The following is a 20,323-nucleotide window of genomic DNA, read 5'->3' on the forward strand; positions in this document are numbered from 1 at the left end:
ATGGGAAAACAGAGTACAAAGTTTGACTGAGAGAGGCCAGAGTTAATCATTGCTGGTCTGTGGATCTATTAGGGCTCCTCTTCCATCAACTTCAACTTAAATTTCAGCAGAAAATAGAAAATAAATAAAAGATGAAACAGGAGTAGAAGTTGCTTTACAGGTGCTGACACCTCTTCTAACATACAAAACATTTCCGTTGTTTGTCCCACATGCACTATAAAATGCATCTCTTGTTTCAGTTTTTTTTATAAACATTATGACTTTCACATCTTCAGTTTTGTGGTTGATTTTGCACATATAATGTGTGTTTTGTGTTTTAATATCAAATGGGGTTTAATTTTGCCTGTTTGGAGAAGCAGTGAACACTTATTTAGTGAATGTAGTGAACACAAGCGAGGCATTTTCCTTTCAACAAAACCCCAAGACTGTGTCATTAATTGTCATCATTTATTGGCAAATAATCAGGTACAGCAGCAGAACTCTTGCTTCCACATTAAGCAGTTAAGGCATTAAAGATGAGATTGTGGCTTGATACAGTAATTTTTATCAAAACTATTTCTTGTAATAGTTGTAGCAGAGATAAAGTAGGGAAATCTGCATCAACTAAAAGGTTTAACGATATGATTTAAAGAATTAAACCAATTTCTGGTAATAATATCAACATTTTGCATGTTTGGTTTATAAAAAAAAAAAACATACATAGATGTCTTCAGAACAGCAAACAAACGTGAAGTCAGAAAACTATTTTTTTTATTATATATCAAAGTTAATTTTTCCCTGTTGTTACACCTGGTTCAACTTTGCCCTTTATGTGTTGATGTCACCAAAGTGGAGAAGTAAAAGGTCAGCTCTCTGTTCATGAGAACTCCAACCGGGGAGGACATTGATTATCAAATCAGACAGCAAGGATCAGTCTAAAGTTCGCTGCTGTGAAACACAGACTGAAAGACACGACAGAGATTCGATACGAGGGATACAGGAGGACATCTGAGGACTGAACGCGCTGGTATCTGAAGCGGTAAAGGCAGAAATAAACTACACCATTAGAGGAAAACAGAACAAAACTGAGACATTTGCTGGGGAAATCTCAACAGTGCTAGCGGGGAGAAGATGGACATCCTTGAGACAGATGCCTATGACAGGAGACACAGGAGAAATGTGGTACAGTTCCTTCATATTTAGTCACTTTTCAGTGTTGTTCTAATGCTACTTTATTCATAAGGAAAGAACATAACAATGTGAAATGCCAATTCCAGTCTACTCTTTTGTGAAAACTTGTTTTTCTCTGTGTTTTTCTGTTCATCCCTTTCTATCAGTCTTGCGCTCTGTTTTTCTCCCTCGTGCCTTTCTTTCTGTCCACAGCTGCCTACTTCTACCTGTGGACTCCCGACTCTCCTCCATCCATCATGTCTGCAGGTGTCAAATCAGCACCAGTGCTCTTATTGGCTGCAGTGGTGCTGGGCTGGAATGGAGGTCAGAGTATCCTGGGTGTGGTGGGAGGACTGATCTTCTCTGCTGTTGGTGATGTCTGCTTGATTTGGCCTGAGCTTTTTCTGTATGGTAAGACATCCATCGATTCCATTTATTATCTATACATCACTCAATTCTCATTAGGGTTACCGGGGAGCCTATCCCAGCTGACACATGGTGAATTCAGGGGACACCTGGACAGGTCGCCAGTCTATCGCAGGGCTACACATACAATTACACTTGCATTCTCACCTACGGACAATTTGGAGTTACCAATTAACCTCAGCATGTTTTGGAACTGTGGGAGAAAGTTAGAGCAAGACAAATTATGAGAATTTCCAGATGCAGGTGAAGCCATTTTTGTCCATTAGCCCACTATACCCAATGAAAAGAGCATTAAAGGCCTAATGAATACAGTACTCCTAAATCATTTAATCCCATAAATGTCATAGTCAGTGTTATAATTATCTTGCACATCTGTTTCAGGAATGGGCGCATTTGCTGTGGCTCATCTGCTGTACTCGGTCTCCTTCCTATCCAGTCGCTACAGATCAGATTCCTCTTCCGGATCCTCCTTCTGGATCCGCCTTCTGTATCTGTTTTTGCTCATAGAAGGAGTAGGTTTCTACATCTTTCTGTATCCATTCCTGCAGAAGTTGCCAGACTCTGATATGCTAGTTCCAGCTGTGGGGATCTATGTTGCTTTGATTAGTCTCATGGGTGCTCTGGCAATCAGAACCCGACACATGCCGACGCTGCTGGGAAGTCTGATCTTCATGGTGTCTGATCTGTCACTGGCTCTGCAAGTTTTCAAGGTGATGGAAAACATGCAGCATGGCAACACTATTGTCATGGTGACATATTATTTGGCACAGCTTCTAATCGCTGTGGGTGACATGAAGGCAGTGGAGGACAAGGATGACTTTTCAAAATGGAAGAGGTCCTAACCGGTATCCCTGTGGTTTCCCTCAATTACCCCATTTGTTTTGTAAAACCTGTTTGTCTAAAAAAGTTTTGCATGCTTTTTTGTTTTGAAAAGAACCCACCAATTAAGGGACAAGAGGAAGACAAACAGAATGAGGACAGCTCTCCTGGTCAGGAAACAAGCAAGATCCCTTATTATGCATATCCGATTTCTAGATTTCAATGATCACACAGAAATTTATATTATTTAAAACCCTAGAAATGTTTCCACAAACAAGACTGAAAAACACTCCATGAATATGTTTGGAATATTTATATTTTGTGATTTAATGATAAAATATTTTGCGACTAACCATGTTTATTTGCAAATTGTGCACGTGTTGGCATGATGGGAACTGCTCATTATATGTATATAAATAATCTTGTGTTTTCTTATTTTTAAATAAATATCATGACCATCAGTATAACTTGTATTATAAGTGACTATAAACTTTGCTATACAACAATTAAAAGTTAGAATTACATGTACATACATTGGCATTTAGATGTACACTACAATTCAAAAGTTTGGGGTCAACTAGACAATTTCCTGTTTTCCCTGAAAACGCACACTTTTATTCATGTGCTAACAGAATTGCACAAGGGTTTTCTAATCATCAATTAACCTTTCCACACCATTAGCTAACACAATGTATCATTAAAACACAGGAGTGATGGTTGCTGGAACTGGGCCTCTGCACCCCTACGTAGATATTCTATTAAAAATCAGCTGTTTTCAGCTAGAATAGCAATTTTCCACATTAACCATGTCTAGACTGTATTTCCGATTAGTTTGTTATCTTCATTGAAAAAAATTGCTGTTATTTCAAAAATAAGGACATTTCTAAGTGACCCTAAACTTTTGCACGACAGTGTATATTAACAATTCAAAGAGAAAATCCTACACAATTTACCTTTAATAGAGATGTTTGGTTTTAGATTTAAGTTATCAGGAAGAGACATTGAAGTGAAATGAGAGTATTTTATACAGTATAGATATTTACATAGTAAAATCCAGATTCTGGATTGCATGCAAAGTATGAACAGCAACCGTCGTAACAGACAAAAATGTTGCTCAACATTGACCATCATCCAGCTCATGAATGTTTGGTTACATCTTTTCACGCTGAAGCCAAAACATGTGAGGTAACAAAAATAAAATTATTTCAGCGATCCATCCCGTTGTCATCTGACGGCTGCTGCCTTTGGAAACACATAAGCCTCAGACGCTCGCAGAAGTCAAGTTCTTCCTGTTGGAAACAAACAAGTGACAATAAAAAGAAATGTACGAAACCTAAACCTCAACTATGGAAATTTTAAAAACAAACTGAAAAATTTCGCGATAATTTATTACAATAGTTTATATTCCAGTAACTGCTACTAGTTAGCACTTTTAAATAAAAGTGGGCAAAAGTTGGATGACTTTGGTTTAGATTCACTATTGTTCACAACAATATTTCAATAACTCCAGATTGCTTGCAGTTGTAGATTTAAACATGAAAAAAATAAACATTTCCATGTACAGAAACACACACAATCTATAGCCACTTTATTAGGTCCACCTTTGAAATCAAATGTGATACAATACAACAGTTCTTTTATGAAATTCTACTTTTAAAGCTTAAAACTGTTCAGTTTTGGCTGACAGAAAGGTGATCATTCTAGTTTGAATTTATTACTGAGGTCATAGTGAGTGATGATGGTGTACTGGACTGGATTAAATTATTTATTAACTTACTTAAATTATTTTCAATACTTAAACCCTGTTTTACTGAAACGACTCAAAGACATGACTTACCTGACTTTCATCTTTTCCCTGAAGCTCTTTGGCTCGCTGTCGGAGTAACTCCTCCAAACCCAGACCAGGATTCCTGCAGTCTTTGAGCCCTTGAGGAAAGTCTTCCACCAGACTAGAAAACATAGAACAAAGGTTAGACAAGACAGCTAATAAGATCATAAATTAACGCAAAGGTAGAAAAAGTCTCTTACCAGCAAAGGGCACCGAGTACATGTTCATGGAAAGGTGAATGTGGAGTACGAAGAACTGATACCAGCTGCTGCACCATACCCATAGAGACAACTGTGTCTGCAGGTGGAAATAAACAAGATTGTGATCAATCAGAGCCAGAATGAATGAAAGTGTTCACAGGGAAGGATGGTACCAAACTTTATTAATCTCAAATGTGCCACATTTTGCTCAGAAAAAAGGGAGACATAAACATAAGAAATTCACCAAAAAAAAGTTGAAAAGGGCATCTCACAGACAAACATAAGAAAAAAAACAAAAAAGAAGACTTCATCATTAAAAATGAGAGTGGCACTACTCAAGAGATAAAATGGAACCTTATAGAAATACATGAGAGATTTTGAAGAGTTGCAGGTAGAGGGAGCAGTAAACCCACAGCAGTCTTGGAACTGCTTTAGAAATTAGTCATATAAATGAAATGCTGAGTCATATAGACATTTTTAAAACAGTGCTCCTTTTAAACAGAAAATATTTTTAAAGGTAGACTAATTAAACAATATAAAGCATCATGTCCTTAACTGACAAAATGAGCAGAGATCCTTTACTGGCTTAAAGCACAAGTTCAAACTTGCAATGAATTTTATTATCTTTGGTCATTTTTTCATATATAATACTCCTGAATGAAGACAACTAATTCAATTAAAGATGTTTCATATCCAAGAGACTCTCCTCTCACTGTTACCCTCCTCTGAAGAGCTGCTAAACTCAAGAGAAACTGGAGGACTGTCAACCTAAAAGACGGCTATCAGGCCAAAGAAAAATCACTACAGAGATAATTTGACAAACGGCTCTGTCCTGTCTCATTTGTACCTTTCTGTTCGGGGTGTGATGTCAGCAGATTGAGCAACAGGAAAGCTGACTTGGTCCTGAGCTTCTCGTTCTCCGACTGCATGCCTCTCATCAGCACTGAGAAACCATCATGGGACAGGAAGGCCTGAAGTCCTGCATCCTGCTCTCGGACCAGACCTACAATCACAACAACATATAGTTTGGTGCTCATGTGTACAGCAAACAAATTAGCCTAAACGCTGTGACCACATCTGTCTAACGTGCTGTTGGTCCTTCACAGGCTACCAAAACATCATCAAGTCACCGAGGCTTCTGAAGGTACCTCAGACCATTTGGAGCAAGGTGCATTCAGTAGATTACATTGTCTTTACGACACCTTTATTATATCTCTATTTTTTAGCCTCATGGCACTTTTGTAATTCTTATCCAGCTTCTTTTGTGCCTCATCTGTATCCAGCTGCTGGAACGTGTAAATTTCCCTGGTGAGAGATGGAAAACCTGTATTTTATCTTATCTTGTAGATACTTTAGGTCCTGTGAGTTGAGACTTGGAGCAGCAGCAAATCGGATTAGTTCTGGCACATCTTCAAGCAAACTGTCAATCATCAGAGGTCCAACAAGTCAACTATAAGAACTAAGTCTTCACTTAAAGTCTAATCTTCCAGGCCCTGACATTTGCCTCATCTGCGTGTGGTCAGAATGTTTGGCCTCATATTGAACGGCACAAACAAATGCAACTTGATAATGTGTTTTCCTAATTTCTAATACATGTTTGAAGCTTCACTCACATGAGACGGCGTAAAGGGCTTTTACTCTGACGGTGGGATGCGGGTCTGAATCTGTCAGCTGCAGCAGCTTTGGCAGAGCCCTGATGTTCAGCAAGTGGACCTGCACCTGCGGCATGTTCTGGGCACAGGAGGCAATGAGCTCGGCTGCACGCCACCTCAGCCCACTTTGGATGTGACACAGATACTGGGAGACGCACAAATCCAGTCCACCAAGAGTCAACAGGTCTGTAAAGCGCAGAAATAGGACACAGTCAGGATAGTCAGCGCATACTATAACCTCTATCTGAGAATATCAGCTTCAACATCACTTATTACACACCTCTTGCATTGTCCAGGTTCTCACACAACTCTGACAACATCTCAAAGGCCGATTCTCGCTCATCTTCATCACCTTCTTCCCTCTCTTCCTCGCCTTCTCTCTCCTGCTCACTGCCTTCCTCTTTATGTAGAATGGCCAAACACTGCTTCATCTGCTCCACTTCATCCATCTGTCCTTTGCAAACATCTGCAAGAGCCTCCCTCAGCCACGTTTTCCTCTGGAATAAAAAAAAGAAAGTAAGACTGTTTGCTATCCTAAAATTTTGATGCAATTTTGTTGGCACATGTAGCTAAATCTTATGTCCAGTGTCACAAAGTCAAAGACAGATGTGGAGAACTCATATAAACTCATGAAAGAATAATCACAGTTTTGAGAGAATTTCAAACACTCTTACAGTACGCTACATAAGTATGTGTTGACAGATGATGTTGGTGCCGGTCTAATGTGTTGAAAAGGCAAACCAATAAAAAATGATTTTAAATTTGCCCAGTGTGCATGAACAAGCCAGTAAAAATAAATTTATTCATTACCAAGGTTTAAATTGAAACTAAAATACATATGGATATAGGGCAGTGGTCACAAAAATGAAGCAAAAAAGTTAGAACAGAGAATTCCTGCTCGTCCTAACCTTTCCGTCCACTCATATTTATCGACATGAATCCCAATTAGCATGACTATATGGAAATGTGAATGCATGCGTGATATGTGTAATCCGTAAAACTTACAAATCATGTACTGTCTTTTCATTCTTAGGTTTCAGCGATGCCACGATAGAAACAGGTAAGAACATGTTGCATCCTATTTTCTTGAAAGGCAGACTTCTGTGTTCTGATCAATATTTGAATCATGATATGATTGTAAATCTGTAATAGCTTCTGAATTACCAAACATGTTGACATGACTGTGTTATGAAGCTGCTGTGGATAATATGAGCTGTGAATCTGTCATGTAACCAAATATGGCTGCCGGGATACTGACAGATAATTTCATTCGATTAGGAACCTTATGGGTGAGATGAGCCCAAATGGATCTCAGAGGGGGATTTAATTATAGATATAGATAAAGCTCTGATGTCAATAAAGTGACTTAAACAACATATATTTCTAGAAACAATAATTAGACGTATTATCTTATGCTAGGACAATTTCTCCAAGTTGTTTTGAACACTTTATGTCTGAAGAAAACGAGATATAAACCCAGACACACTCACCTCCTCTGACATGGGCTCTACAGGAGTAGGACCCTCTGCGGCTGATCCAGCATCCACTGCCAGCTGTAGGACACCCTGTAGGTTCTGGGGGTATCTCCTGCCCTGCCTGTCTTCTGACATGATGGTACCAGCTGAAGAGGAAAATAAATACAACAAATACGTGCGACAAGGTTTTAGAAACACCATGAAATAACACTGAATGTTGAGAATATAAACTCAGATCACAGACAGTATAATACAGTAGTCATCTTTACTTTACTGAAAGAAACATGCTAAATTACATTCATACTGTACAACACAACTACAGGTAACAACAAAACTGGCAACACATTCTCATTTAGCTAGCAACAAAACGAAATCTCTCATTAGTGTAATTCCCAACTTACCTTTGAAGATCCTTTAGCAAACTATGCTGAGTAAACGAACACGCTGTTTCTCCTGAGTCTCCGAGTCAAATATTACTTTCCTCCCTTTTAAACACAGAAACATGAAAAGTGCTAGAACTTTCTAGTTAGCTGATCTCACGAGTGGTAAGGAGGCCGCCATGTTTACCATACAACCTCAACCAAACGGGCAAGGAAAATATTTTTTTGAGGTAGTCAGAGCTCATCTTGATGTCATTTCAGGTTTTTAATTGTCTCTGCCAAATTATATCTTCCAAAATATAAGACACAACTGAAAACTTTTAAGAAAAGCACGACATTTAAAACTAACATCGGAAAATGTTTGCTATATTAGTATAGTTATGGTAATCCAACTACGGTTGTACGCGCAGTTTACAGAGAGCAGCAGTGAATTTGAGAGGAGTATCTCAATTCCAGAGGAAGGGCGTCACGTCAAAAATATTTCAATATATGTAAAGAATTACAATATAATTAGGACACAGTATTGATAGTGTTGAATATGTGCTACTTAGTACTTTCTATTATTTAATGATGAAAAGCTGTCTAATCGTATGTTAACATTGTTACTACTAGTAGTACTTCAAGTTTTATTGATGGCAGCTGCTCACTCACCGACCTGTTGCAACGGAAAAAACGCGTTAGAGTTGCGTGGCGCAATATCTATAGCTGATCAGGTTACTATCTTGACTTATCCTTCGTCTTTGGTTTGTCTAACCATCCAAGATGGCGGCGCTTGTGGGACTGCGTGCATGTTTCTCCGGTAAAATGGTTTAATTAATCTCAACTGTTTGACTTTGAATGCATTTCGGACAGTTTATTGATTCACAGCATCATATTTTGTTTTGCGAACAATATAATGTGTCGTTTTTACATGTACAAATGTAAGAATGCGGTTAATGAGAGGATGCTGTCTCCAGCGCAAGGTCACGTTACCGGTGAGGGTTAGCTAACGATAGAGCTAGCTAAGGATGAGGATTGAATGAAGGGTTACTATTAAATCTGGCAAACGATAACTAGATAATCACTGAAATCCGCTGTTTAGATAACTAGCAACGGCTTATTTGAAGCTATGACACTGACGAGCTTTTGGGTTAAAGGGTTTGTTTGCTTGAAGTCTGCTTTTAGTGTAATGTAACCTGCGTGAGTTTGAAATCTGATACTAAACTCTTCTGCTTTAGTCCTATTTCTTTCCCAGTAACTTGGTTGGTGAATGCAAATGCAAAGATCTTTACAGACATTTTAATTAGCTTTTGACTGCACCCTTAGCAAGGACGTGTGAGGCACTCAGGGCTTTATTGTCCAACTTTATTGTCATTTTTATTCTATCCTCAAGACATGTAGTGAAATGAAGCTGCATTCCTCCCCAAGTCAATAAATGACAGAACAAAATACTCATATCTTTCTTATTAATAATAATAGAATCAGGCATCACTGCTTGTTAAAATGTGAGTGAGCAAATGGGCTTAGTGCTATAGAAGAAAATAAGGAATAAATATGGCTAAAACCTGCTGTTTGTTGCTCCCTGTAGTGAATCAGAGCTATAAAAGAAGGAAAGGGAAAAAAAGATTAAATATCTAAATTGAATGCTGTAGTAGGGGAAACTACACAGTCCAATGCTTCCTACTGCAGTTGCACTGTAGTATAAAACAGTGTGGAAACCAGGTTTAGATAATTGGATGTGAGTAGTCTGACAGCCTGGAGAAGTAGCTACTCCATCACCTCATAGTGTAGGTATGGATGCTTATGAATCTTCTGTCAGATGACAAAGCAACAAGGGAGGGATTTTCACCAAAACTGGAAGTGTGGAAAAACCAGGGTGGGGAGCATTTAATCAACACAGAATATAGATTTTTTAAATGTCTTTAAAACAAAATATTTAGTTTACCCCAAACCTAAAAATATCTTCATAAAGTTTTGATAAGACACTCTGTGTTGAAATGATACTTTCCTGGATTATCAATTCAAATAGTCACCTGGTATCTGAATTCATGTAATCCTGATGTTTTGGTTCTCTTTTCTCAGCCCTTCAGCTTTCCTCGCCGAGCCTCCTGCACAGCTCGTTCAAACTGGTAAGTCTGCAGACAAAATGCAATCTATAGGTTTTACTGTCAACATGGATTTTGTAACTGTTTAATTCCTGGATCTGTCCGTGTTGTGCAGTGTAACGGTAAATTTCTCCTTTGTGAGATCAATAAAGTCTATCTTATCTTATCTTAGTGTGCTGTGCCTGTGAGTCGGCGGACCTTTGCTGCGGAGGCTAAGAAGACATACAGCAGAGACAAACCCCACGTGAACATCGGAACAATTGGCCATGTAGATCATGGCAAGACCACTCTGACTGCAGCCATCACAAAAGGTAGAATCACTGGCGTTGTTGGTCTTTTCTCCCTCCTTAGAAGGTGACTCATTTAAATCCAGTGGGTGTAATAGCACCTTTCAGAGCAAATCAGTGGCATTCAAAATGCTTGAAAAATACGTAGAACATAAAACGTGAAACCAGGAAAAAGACTTGGAGACTAATACACACGGTGTCATAAAATAGTAAAAGATTAGAAAATTAAGGAAAAAATAAATATATAAATTATTAATGTTATCCAGACAGTAAATTAGTTTCATGAACCCTTATAGAAAAGTAAACGCTCTTTAGTTGTCTTGATAGAGGTATCGTGAACTTCCCTCCTCAGTGCTTGCTGATGCTGGTGGTGCTCGCTACAAAAAGTATGAAGACATTGACAATGCCCCAGAAGAGAAGGCCAGAGGAATTACCATCAATGCCTCTCACGTAGAGTACACCACAGCCAACAGACATTACGCCCACACAGACTGTCCTGGCCACGCTGACTACGTCAAGGTAAGAATCTGCTTTTTCACCCGTATGCAGCGTCACAAAGAAAATGCTGCAGCCTCATTGCTTTTATTTTTTCAGAACATGATCACAGGCACGGCTCAAATGGATGGCTGCATCCTGGTGGTGGCGGCCACCGACGGCCAGATGCCTCAGACACGTGAGCATCTCCTGTTGGCCCGGCAGATTGGTGTCGAGCACGTGGTGGTTTTCATCAACAAGGCCGACGCCGTTGAGGACAAGGAGATGCTGGAACTGGTGGAGATCGAGATCCGCGAGCTGCTCACAGAGTTCGGCTATGATGGCGAGAACACACCTGTAGTCATCGGATCTGCCCTCTGTGCCCTGGAGGTGAGACGAATGTTGCTGAACGGTTCTCACAGCAGAACTGTTGCCCTATGCTTTTTGGTAACATATGTTGTGTCTTGAATGTGAAGATTTTTTTCATTCTTTGTTTCATCTCAGGGCAAACAGCCTGAATTGGGCATGAATGCAGTGATGAAACTGCTGGAGATTGTGGATTCTTATGTTCCTCTGCCCAAAAGAGAGCTGGAAAAGCCTTTCCTGCTTCCCATCGAAGGGGTTTATTCAATCCCAGGTAGAAAAACAAACCGAAGTGCATTCACACAGCTCCTGCTAAACACAATGCTGAACGTAAATAGGAAGGAACTTTTGTCAATCTCAACTCGGGCTGAAACAATCCTTGAGTAATTCCCTCACTGAAATGTCTTAAGGCATTCATTCAATCCACTAAATACTGTACCTTTTATGTACGATACAGTGCAGATATCCACCCAGTTCCGCCCGGACAGTTATTTCTGTTGCACAGCGTGCTCACTTCTGCTTTTAATGCTTTAACACTGGATTTTTGAGGTCAATGCTGATTCCGATATGTGGCAGAAAAAAATACCAATAACTGATTAACCCACCGATTAGTTTAAAACGTATATAATGAATAAAATAACTTCTTTTTAGGTGCCTTAGTGCTTACAGCAATAAAGAGATGAATTACAGGCAGAACATTTTACTATTTTACAATACTTTGTAATTCAGTAGTTGTTAACAATGCAACAAAGCATTGAACCTCTGGGAAACTATATGTCCTGAAGAAAAGAATCAATCTATAAATGAAAATACTAGTGCGGTCAAACGATAAAAAATTTTGATTAGATTAACCACAGGGTTGTTGTAGATCAATTTCGATTAGTCACGATTAAATGTCATTCATTGTTAATCAAAATTATTTGTGTTTCATTTTGCATGTGCAAACAGACTCAAAGAAGAGAATATGTATACAGTTACTAACTGAATTTCCCTTTGGGGATGGATAAAGGGATTCTATTCTGTTCTATTCTTACGGAGTTTATTAAACACCTTTAAAGGTTCATGTTGGAAACCCATATATGTGCCTGTGTCACATTATAGTATTTTCTGACCTATTGTTCATTTCACATGTCGTCATAAACTTACCTCTCGGGTCAGCCTACTCCTGTAATGTTGCTGGCTGTAGCTTTCTGCTGTACATCATTCTACGCATCTGAGACACTTCACAGCATTTAGTGTTTTATGAGAAATTAACAATATATCTGCATTTAATCAGCAAAACTCCAGCTGATGATTATTTTGAAAATGGCTATAATCGACCATTTTAATTGGCCGGCGATAAATCGGTCGCGCCCTATTTAACACACATGCCAAGCGTGGAATGCAAAATGGAGATGAAAACAGACGATTACTCGACTGACTGACAGTAATCAATAAAATACTCGGTTATTAAAATAATCGATAGCTGCAGCCCTAATCTAAAGTGGTTCTTTATGGTAAGAACTGTTCTTGCCAGCTAGTTTCCCAGTCAACAAAACACAAATGTAAACTTCAAAATAAAAACACTCACAAAATCATAAAAAAATGTACAGAATGCAGCTAAGGTTAAAAACTGTCCAGCATATAATGCATGTAGCTCTTTAGGAACCATTTGAAACTGTTAAACACATTCTTTAATGTCCGCTTTACACCATACATATGATCATTGCACATGATCCTTCAAAACATGGCAAATAACTGAATTAATTAAATGTTAGTTTAGTGAGGGTCAAAACCTGGAATTGTTAAGTTGATCAGTCGCACAGAGCCCTAGTTTTCAGTGTTAAAAATATGACTGATTCTGGTAACTGGCTGTGAAATTCAATTTCTGAAGACTGCAGATATGTGAAAAGCAACATCTGAAAGTAGAGAAAAGACGATGGGATTCATCCTGAATCTGAATGCTGCCTCTTGTTTTCCAGGCAGGGGTACAGTCGTGACAGGAACTATGGAGAGAGGCATCATCAAGAAAGGAGACGACTGTGAGTTTGTGGGTCACAATCGCAGCTTCAAGTCTGTGGTGACAGGTGAGTGAGAAGAAATGCAGCAGAAGGTACAGAGAGGGAGGAGCTCATGTGGTGGTTTGATAAGACACAAATCAGAACAAGACAGAAAGACGGTCCACAAGTTAAAGAAAGAGCCTGAAAAAATCAGGTAGCTAATGCTTGACGAATGTAGATGCTTCCATATAAGACATACAGGTTTACTGAATAGTTTGAATCAACCTTTATTTAAAACATGCTGCATTAAAGTCGAGGCCTCATTTACAATCTAGGTCAACAAAGACAAACGGAAGATGCAGGTATAGAAATACATGAAAACGGAGATAAAATCAGCAATCAAAATATTTAAAAAGACAAATCAGTAAAATAATATAACCGTAAAGCATCAATATTTAAGACAAGGTGAATCAACTATAGGAGGAGCAGCTGTTGGAGATAATTAGCTGATGAGTCTTAAATGGCAAATCTGCATTCATCAAGCAGCCGTGTACATACATTCAAAAGTATGGTAAGGGACAAAAGCAGAAAGACTTGATTTAGATTTTTTTATACTATTTATATGCAAATAGTTGAGAAATATTTGTGTTTTTTAAAAGATATTCAAAAGTTTGCTAAGAGGAGAGTTTCTTTGAGGTGGCCTCAAGAAAAGATAAGTGTACTTTACTATGCTGCTGAGAACAAGTGTGGTTCTGGTGTGAAGTTAAGTAATAGTGTGTTATTGTGCTTTTGATCCTGTCAGGTATTGAGATGTTCCACAAGTCTCTGGACCGGGCAGAGGCGGGAGATAATCTGGGTGCTCTGGTCCGAGGCCTGAAGAGGGAGGACGTGAGGAGAGGGATGGTGATGTGCAAACCAGGATGCATCATGCCTCACCAGAAAGTCAAGGCCCAGGTCTGATTCCCAGAGTTACACCGTCACATACAGTCTAAACACTAAAATTAAAGGTCTGACATTTATCTGTAACATCTAATCGATCAGTTAAATGGTTATCATATACAGTTCCAGTTATTGCTAAGGAACAAACTGAGAAACCAGCAAGACAGCATATTTAAAACTCTTTCAAAGTCATTGTGGTCTTAATCGAGCAAATATAGTTTTAGAGAAAGCTTTTGAGCTGTAGCATATGTGAATATTTTTCCCATTTTTACATTACAATTAATATAAAACACTGATATGTGCGTGTGCTCTGTGTGATGTCTGTGCTCTCTGTGTTGCAGGTCTATGTACTGAGTAAGGAGGAGGGAGGGAGACACAAACCATTCGTCACCAACTTCATGCCCGTCATGTTCTCTCTCACCTGGGACATGGCCTGCAGAGTCACTCTGCCTGCTGACAAGGTGTGTTTTTACCTGAACATGTATCTTTCAGAGGACCAGTTTGGGTTTTAGACGACATCTTTTGGAATGTAAGGACATTTTGGCAAAATGTCACTTTTGAACGGACCTTTGGAGAGTTTAAGGGCTGAGAATTGTTTTTGTGAAAGTTAAATATGTATTTATGATGTGTTAAGTAAAGTTAAGACATCAGAATACATTAAATCAACTTGAAAAGCACTCAGAGCGCCGTACTCCACCAAGGCTGTTTATTCTCCCATATGGCTAGGGCTGAGTACCGAACTTCGGTTCTTTAATGGCACCGACCGAAATGTTTCGGTACTAATGAGTATCGAAATAAGCATAGATATATACAAACACTAGATGGCTCATGAGCGCTGTCAGCTTATGGGGAGCAACGTCGCCACATGGCGGCCATCTTGGGACAGGGCTGCTCGATCACTCATAACATTAAAGTCAATGGAGCATGGATTTTAAAATCACTGCAGATTGCTCAATTTTCAACCGATTTTACAACAGCTTGGTTTGTTATAAACGTCAGAGATGTACTTGTTTTACTGCTTACATAAGAATAATTAAAACCATTGAATTCATATAATAATGAACACAGATATCAGCTTTTTTCAGCATAAATGGATGTAAATGTAATTTTATTATTTAGCATTGCACTTCTTTATTACTATCAGCTTTCTAATGCACAGATAAAAACAAAGCTCAACCAAAATCAATGCACAACAAACAGAGATGTTGTCTTTTCTTTTCATGAACCTGGTGACTACATTACCCACAATGCATTTCGGCTGCAGGCTAACTAATCCAGGCATAATGTATACAAACAATAAGTCTAAGGTCTCAATCAAAGTCTCTTAACCAGCAAATAAATACAACCACAAAGAATGTAATTTCGCCTAAAGATTCGGTTCTCAAAAAACGTTGGTATCAGGAAAACCTAATAATTGAAAATCAGATTGTGAGTAACACCATCTTCAATGTGAGTAGCCAGGCAGAAAAGACACACAACTATGCCGCATTTTTCAAAACGAAAAGCTGCGATTTCGGAATTGAGCCCGAATCATAGCCACGTTAATAAGGTTTGTAATAAACTAAACCGTTTGTAAATCAATCAAGAATTGAGCGAGTTATGAGTGTTAAAGTGAGGAAATCGTCCACCTTACCATTGACTACAGTACAGTGCGCCAGAGCAATCCCCTGTCCTAAGATGGCCGCCAAGTGACGACGCCGCAGACTCCGTCTTGAGCCATCTAGTGTTTGTATACATCTATGGAAATAAGCCTCGTCTTTCGGTTCCATGTTCCGGTACTTATCACGTGATTATGATAAAGCAAACCTGTGATTGGCTGTAACATTGCACGTGATTGCGGCAAGCCGGAATAAAGCATGCTGCCCGTTCACAGACAGGTTTCACGTTAGGTACATTGAATTTACTGCAGTTGTTTAGCATGTCGTCGAAGTGGGAAAAGATGCCTCTGAGGTCTAAAACGTGGCTCTACTTTTGTAAAATGGACGCTGTAACAGGAGAACCTGTCTGCGGCTCTGCTCAGCACAATAACCACGGCAGTTCGGCCAATGCAGACAAAGTCTTTTATTCACCACACCGTCTCAATGTAAATAAAACAGTCTCTCTTCCTTGCCCGGCGCTACACCGGACCTCCTCCGGTAAACAGTCTCAGCGTCAGCCGGATCGCCACAGGATCTCGTTCGATAAGCTGCCCGCTCCACCGGACCTCGTCCTGTCCGCTGTCCTCCGCTCGTCCGTTCCCCCGTCCTCTCTGTCCGTCTGTCTTTTGTCCTCTGCTTCAGTCTGTTACTGCCGAGAGAATCAGGTGAGTCTAATTGGTGCCAGCTGCGCTAATTAACCTGACGCTGGTTCCACACACTCTCCTCCACACCTCTCCCCTCTGCAGCTGAGCTCTCCCACGCCCATCGCCACAGACGCCAATAGTGCGCGGTGCAGTATATGCCAAAGCGGGTGGTAAACTCCATCTAAGGCTAAATACCGGCACGAGACCGATAGTCGACAAGTACCTTAAGGGAAAGTTGACAAGAACTTTGAAGAGAGAGTTCAAGAGGGTGTGAAACCGTTAAGAGGTAAACGGGTGGGGTCCGCGCAGTCCGCCCGGGAGATTCACCTCGGCGGGCCAGGGGCGGCCGCTCGGTGCGGGAGGATCCCCTCGCGGGACCTCTCACCGGGTGCGGGCCGTCCCCCGCCTGGCGCATTTCCTCCGCGGCGGTGCGCCGCGACCGGCTCCGGGTCGGCCAGGAAGGGTCCGGGCCGAAGGTGGCTCAGAATGTACTGAACTGTACATTGCTTGCAAATGTTCTTTTGCACTGGAAATCACTGGAAAATTAAACTCAAGATGTGAAAAGTAATGTGTAATGCAATTTTCATTCTGTTAGAGTATATATTGTAAAACTGGTATCGAAAAAAGTATCGTTTAGGAACCGGTATCGAAGTGAAGGTATCGGAATTGGTACCGGTATCGAAACTTTTAGATTGATACCCAGCCCTACATATGGCATTGTATAAATGCAGTATTTTTTTATTAGTTTTTGATGATCAGAAATCACAGCAACATAGAATGTGGCCATTTAATATAAAAGCACTCACAAACAATATGACCTTGCACTGAGCACAGGCATGTGTACGTTATGTACGGATACCTCTGAATATGTAGTGGGCGGTGGGAATTGGTGGGACTCAGAAACACCCCCACGATCAGTGTTTTCTCTACATTCATTCAGCAGCGGCGGACCGCCATTCCTAACTCCTAGCCACCACTTCTTCAAATTTCTTTTTTTTTTTTTTTTTTTTTTTTTTTTTTTGTTATTGTTGCAAATACACCACCGCCATATGTCTCCACCTACACAGCAGAGTCTTGCACTGTGTCGGGTACCAAGGTACACTACAGATAACTATCTCGCTCAGTATCTACTCTTTGATATGTCGAGTTAATACAACGTTGATGTCACCAGACTGCAGCCTTGAAAGTGACGTCACGTCCAGCAATGAGGCACCAGGTCAGAGTCAGAGGAGTGTTGTCTTGAAAATTAGCACAGCAACTTACTGGAGAAAAGTTATAAGCTTTAGATAACTCACAATATATTTTACAAGTTACATAGACATTCACAAAATATTGATGTCCAGCTAACGCTACGTAGCATATCGGTAGCTTCAGTTAATTTTTCCCGCTGCCAACTGAGTGTCACTAACATGAATAAACTATTGATAGCATTAAGCTAATACCTACAGTCCATGATGTAACTGCTGCCTGCCTTTTCAGATGAGCTTGTTCAAATATCTATATTTTTTTACCTTCAGCTTTTAAAAAGCCATTTTCAACTGGCGATTCAGTAAACAGGTTGTACAAATACAATCTGCAGTCAAGTGTCACAGCTCCCCAGACAGCCTGCCACCACTGCTGAACAATATCCTAGAGGAAACACTGATCAGTTGTTCCTTGTATCATTTCCAATGGATAAGTCCACAGCAGTCAATTTATAGTAGGACCCCAATCATGTGATCATCAGCAGGCAGCTGACATAGCGTTCACTTGCTGTCATAGTTACAGATACACCATGCCGCTATCTGGCAATGATACAGAAATCTTTAACATATCTGTGGATTCAAACTATAAGCTGCATAACTGCCAAAATCTAATCAGTTGGTCCTTGTGCCATTTCTGACCTTTCCTGAAAATTTCATCCAAATCTGTTAGTCTGTTTTTGAGTAATGTTGCTGTCAGGAAAACAGGCAGACAGACAAACCAACGCCGATCGTCATATAATTCCGCTGCATTCCTTGGTGGAGTAATGATGAGTCTTGCAGTTACTTAAGTAAAATTGTGTGCATTTAGTCAGTAATAAGTAAATGGATATTTAATAGCTTCACTTTTATCACACTTTTACCAGATAGTGAATGTCACATTGAATATGAAAAAATAATTTAAAAATGCTCGGCTGAAGGCTGAAATGTATTTTCATATTTTGTTCCTTTTTTTTCACTTGTAAAGTTTCACAAAATTAGTATTTAATGTATGACTGGTTTTAGGGTTTTTATTATGACATTTCTGTGGTCTCCATCAGGGTTTGTCCCAGTGAAGGTGTGGTTTTCCCCAGTTTATTAAGTTGTTGATGTTTTCCCCCTTATAAAATCATGTATTTTCAAGTTCCTCACATGTCAAAGGCTTTGTCATTTGATGTAATGTAATTCTGGCATGCTCATCACTCATATCCACTTGTACATACTGAAATAACAAATATGAATACAGGAGAACAGTGCAACAAATGTTATGTGCAGAAAAAAATGTATGTGCAATGTTTGTGGTGCAGAACAGGTAAGATTTGTGTTGGACAAGGATTGTAACTGCTCTGTTGTTCTCTCTCAGGAAATGGTGATGCCCGGTGAGGACACCTCGCTGATGCTGACTCTCCGCCAGCCGATGGTTCTGGAAAAAGGCCAGAGGTTCACCCTGAGAGATGGAAACCGAACTATCGGCACTGGCCTGGTCACCGACATCCTGACCATTACAGACGAGGACACCGCCAACTGGGGCTGAATGAGATACCTGCAGAAAGGGCTTTGAGGAGGAGGGTTACCAGAGGGGGTGGCTGGGAGGGGAGGGGAGGTCTGTGTCTGTTCAGATCTATTAATTCTAGAAGTATCCATAAATATGCTCAAATCTCAAACATGAGAGGACTCAAAAACATGCATGGCTCTGTTGTGCAGGTCAAACCCAAACAAAATATCTGTGAAGTTCAGCAGAGACTTTGTGCTTCAAGACAGTCAGAATTATGTCATTTATGTAATAAAATGTATTTAATAAGAACAAGGGTGTCTTTTTCTTCTTGTAAATGCTAACACTGATTTTCTTTTTTAGAGAAAGTCTACAAATTACCATGAAATCAAAATATTAGTCTTTCTGACAGGATTTTCATGCGTTAATGCACTTGAGCCCATAATTATTAATATCCCTGTCAAATACAAGGAATTTCTTCATTTTTTTCAGTTACAAGTATTTCACCTCAGATTTGACATAAATAGGACATGTGGGCAAGTCTGGAACCATGACAATTATGTGAAGTAACACTGGTAAAGGTGTTAAATGAAACTTGACAAAAAAGTCACTAGGTCCAAAATTTTTCATACCCCAGTGATACCAAGGCAGATAGCCACAGGAAGTTCAAACAAACCATTCTCTCTAAGGGTCTAAAGCAGGGGTCGGCAACCCGCGGCTCCGGAGCCGCATGCGGCTCTTTCAGCCCTCTGTTTTGGCTCCCTGTAACTTTGGAAAATACATTGTTCCGCCTTTCAGGCGCGTTTCAATGCATTTTAATATAGAGAGTTTTATTGTGAAATTACCGCTCTTATTTTGACGTGTCACTCCACCGGATATGCTGTGCCTGTGACATGAGAGCGCAAAGCTGATGCAGAGAGACAACACGGAGCTTCCGAGTCCCACACGTTTCATGCCTTTTTTTGTTTTACTCCTGGAGAAGCACCGTCTGTAGTTTCACATCGTTTTGTACTCAAGAATGGCAAGCCTGTATATTAAAGCTCCACTCCAAGAAAGACACGTCTTGTTTTTGAGTCAAAAGTACTCATGATAGGGTAATACACGTTACTCGCAAGAACACGGCTCGATCTCACATCCAGGCAACAGGTCAGAGAGTCAGAGGAGTCTTGGAAAATAGGGCAGCGACTTACCGGAGAAAAGTTATTAGCTTAAGATAAATAGATAAATAGATTTTACAAGTTAAATAGACATTCGCAAAATATGGATTTCCAGCTA

General features: G+C 39.9%; 3 protein-coding genes across 3 annotated transcripts; 2 read left to right on the top strand and 1 right to left on the bottom strand.

Annotated features, from left to right (window-relative positions):
* Positions 1-397: 397 nt before the first annotated feature.
* tmem86b (transmembrane protein 86B) lies at positions 398-2,855 on the top strand. Its single transcript, XM_022207485.2, has 3 exons — positions 398-1,161; positions 1,317-1,560; positions 1,957-2,855. Exons 1-3 carry the CDS (start codon positions 1,111-1,113, stop codon positions 2,415-2,417), a joined length of 756 nt encoding a protein of 251 aa, XP_022063177.1. The 5' UTR covers positions 398-1,110; the 3' UTR covers positions 2,418-2,855.
* Positions 2,856-3,332: 477 nt separating this feature from the next.
* hspbp1 (HSPA (heat shock 70kDa) binding protein, cytoplasmic cochaperone 1) lies at positions 3,333-8,117 on the bottom strand. The gene is made up of 8 exons (XM_022207484.2): positions 7,951-8,117; positions 7,565-7,695; positions 6,355-6,571; positions 6,036-6,260; positions 5,270-5,425; positions 4,423-4,519; positions 4,232-4,343; positions 3,333-3,683 (listed from the first exon to the last, which is right to left on the bottom strand). Exons 2-8 carry the CDS (start codon positions 7,682-7,684, stop codon positions 3,600-3,602), a joined length of 1,011 nt encoding a protein of 336 aa, XP_022063176.1. The 5' UTR covers positions 7,685-7,695; positions 7,951-8,117; the 3' UTR covers positions 3,333-3,599.
* Positions 8,118-8,646: 529 nt separating this feature from the next.
* Positions 8,647-19,363, top strand: tufm (Tu translation elongation factor, mitochondrial). Its single transcript, XM_022207483.2, has 10 exons — positions 8,647-8,728; positions 9,991-10,037; positions 10,186-10,324; positions 10,653-10,819; positions 10,895-11,164; positions 11,279-11,411; positions 13,099-13,203; positions 13,919-14,070; positions 14,397-14,516; positions 18,920-19,363. Exons 1-10 carry the CDS (start codon positions 8,692-8,694, stop codon positions 19,088-19,090), a joined length of 1,341 nt encoding a protein of 446 aa, XP_022063175.1. The 5' UTR covers positions 8,647-8,691; the 3' UTR covers positions 19,091-19,363.
* Positions 19,364-20,323: the final 960 nt, after the last annotated feature.

The sequence above is a fragment of the Acanthochromis polyacanthus genome, chromosome 21 (genome assembly GCF_021347895.1).
Source record: "Acanthochromis polyacanthus isolate Apoly-LR-REF ecotype Palm Island chromosome 21, KAUST_Apoly_ChrSc, whole genome shotgun sequence".
Classification (NCBI taxonomy): domain Eukaryota; kingdom Metazoa; phylum Chordata; class Actinopteri; family Pomacentridae; genus Acanthochromis; species Acanthochromis polyacanthus.

Bases quoted from the DNA above. Each gene is read 5' to 3' on its own strand.
- tmem86b (XM_022207485.2), top strand. From the start codon at position 1,111: ATGGACATCCTTGAGACAGATGCCTATGACAGGAGACACAGGAGAAAT. The intron at 1,162-1,316 runs GTACAGTTCCTT...CCTTTCTATCAG, and splicing joins GGAGACACAGGAGAAATGTG to TCTTGCGCTCTGTTTTTCTC. The intron at 1,561-1,956 runs GTAAGACATCCA...CATCTGTTTCAG, and splicing joins GCCTGAGCTTTTTCTGTATG to GAATGGGCGCATTTGCTGTG.
- hspbp1 (XM_022207484.2), bottom strand. From the start codon at position 7,684: ATGTCAGAAGACAGGCAGGGCAGGAGATACCCCCAGAACCTACAGGGT. The intron at 6,261-6,354 runs GTGTGTAATAAG...TGCGCTTTACAG, and splicing joins GAACCTGGACAATGCAAGAG to ACCTGTTGACTCTTGGTGGA. The intron at 4,520-5,269 runs GTACAAATGAGA...TTCCACCTGCAG, and splicing joins ATCACACCCCGAACAGAAAG to ACACAGTTGTCTCTATGGGT.
- tufm (XM_022207483.2), top strand. From the start codon at position 8,692: ATGGCGGCGCTTGTGGGACTGCGTGCATGTTTCTCCG. The intron at 8,729-9,990 runs GTAAAATGGTTT...CTCTTTTCTCAG, and splicing joins ACTGCGTGCATGTTTCTCCG to CCCTTCAGCTTTCCTCGCCG. The intron at 14,071-14,396 runs GTCTGATTCCCA...TCTGTGTTGCAG, and splicing joins ACCAGAAAGTCAAGGCCCAG to GTCTATGTACTGAGTAAGGA.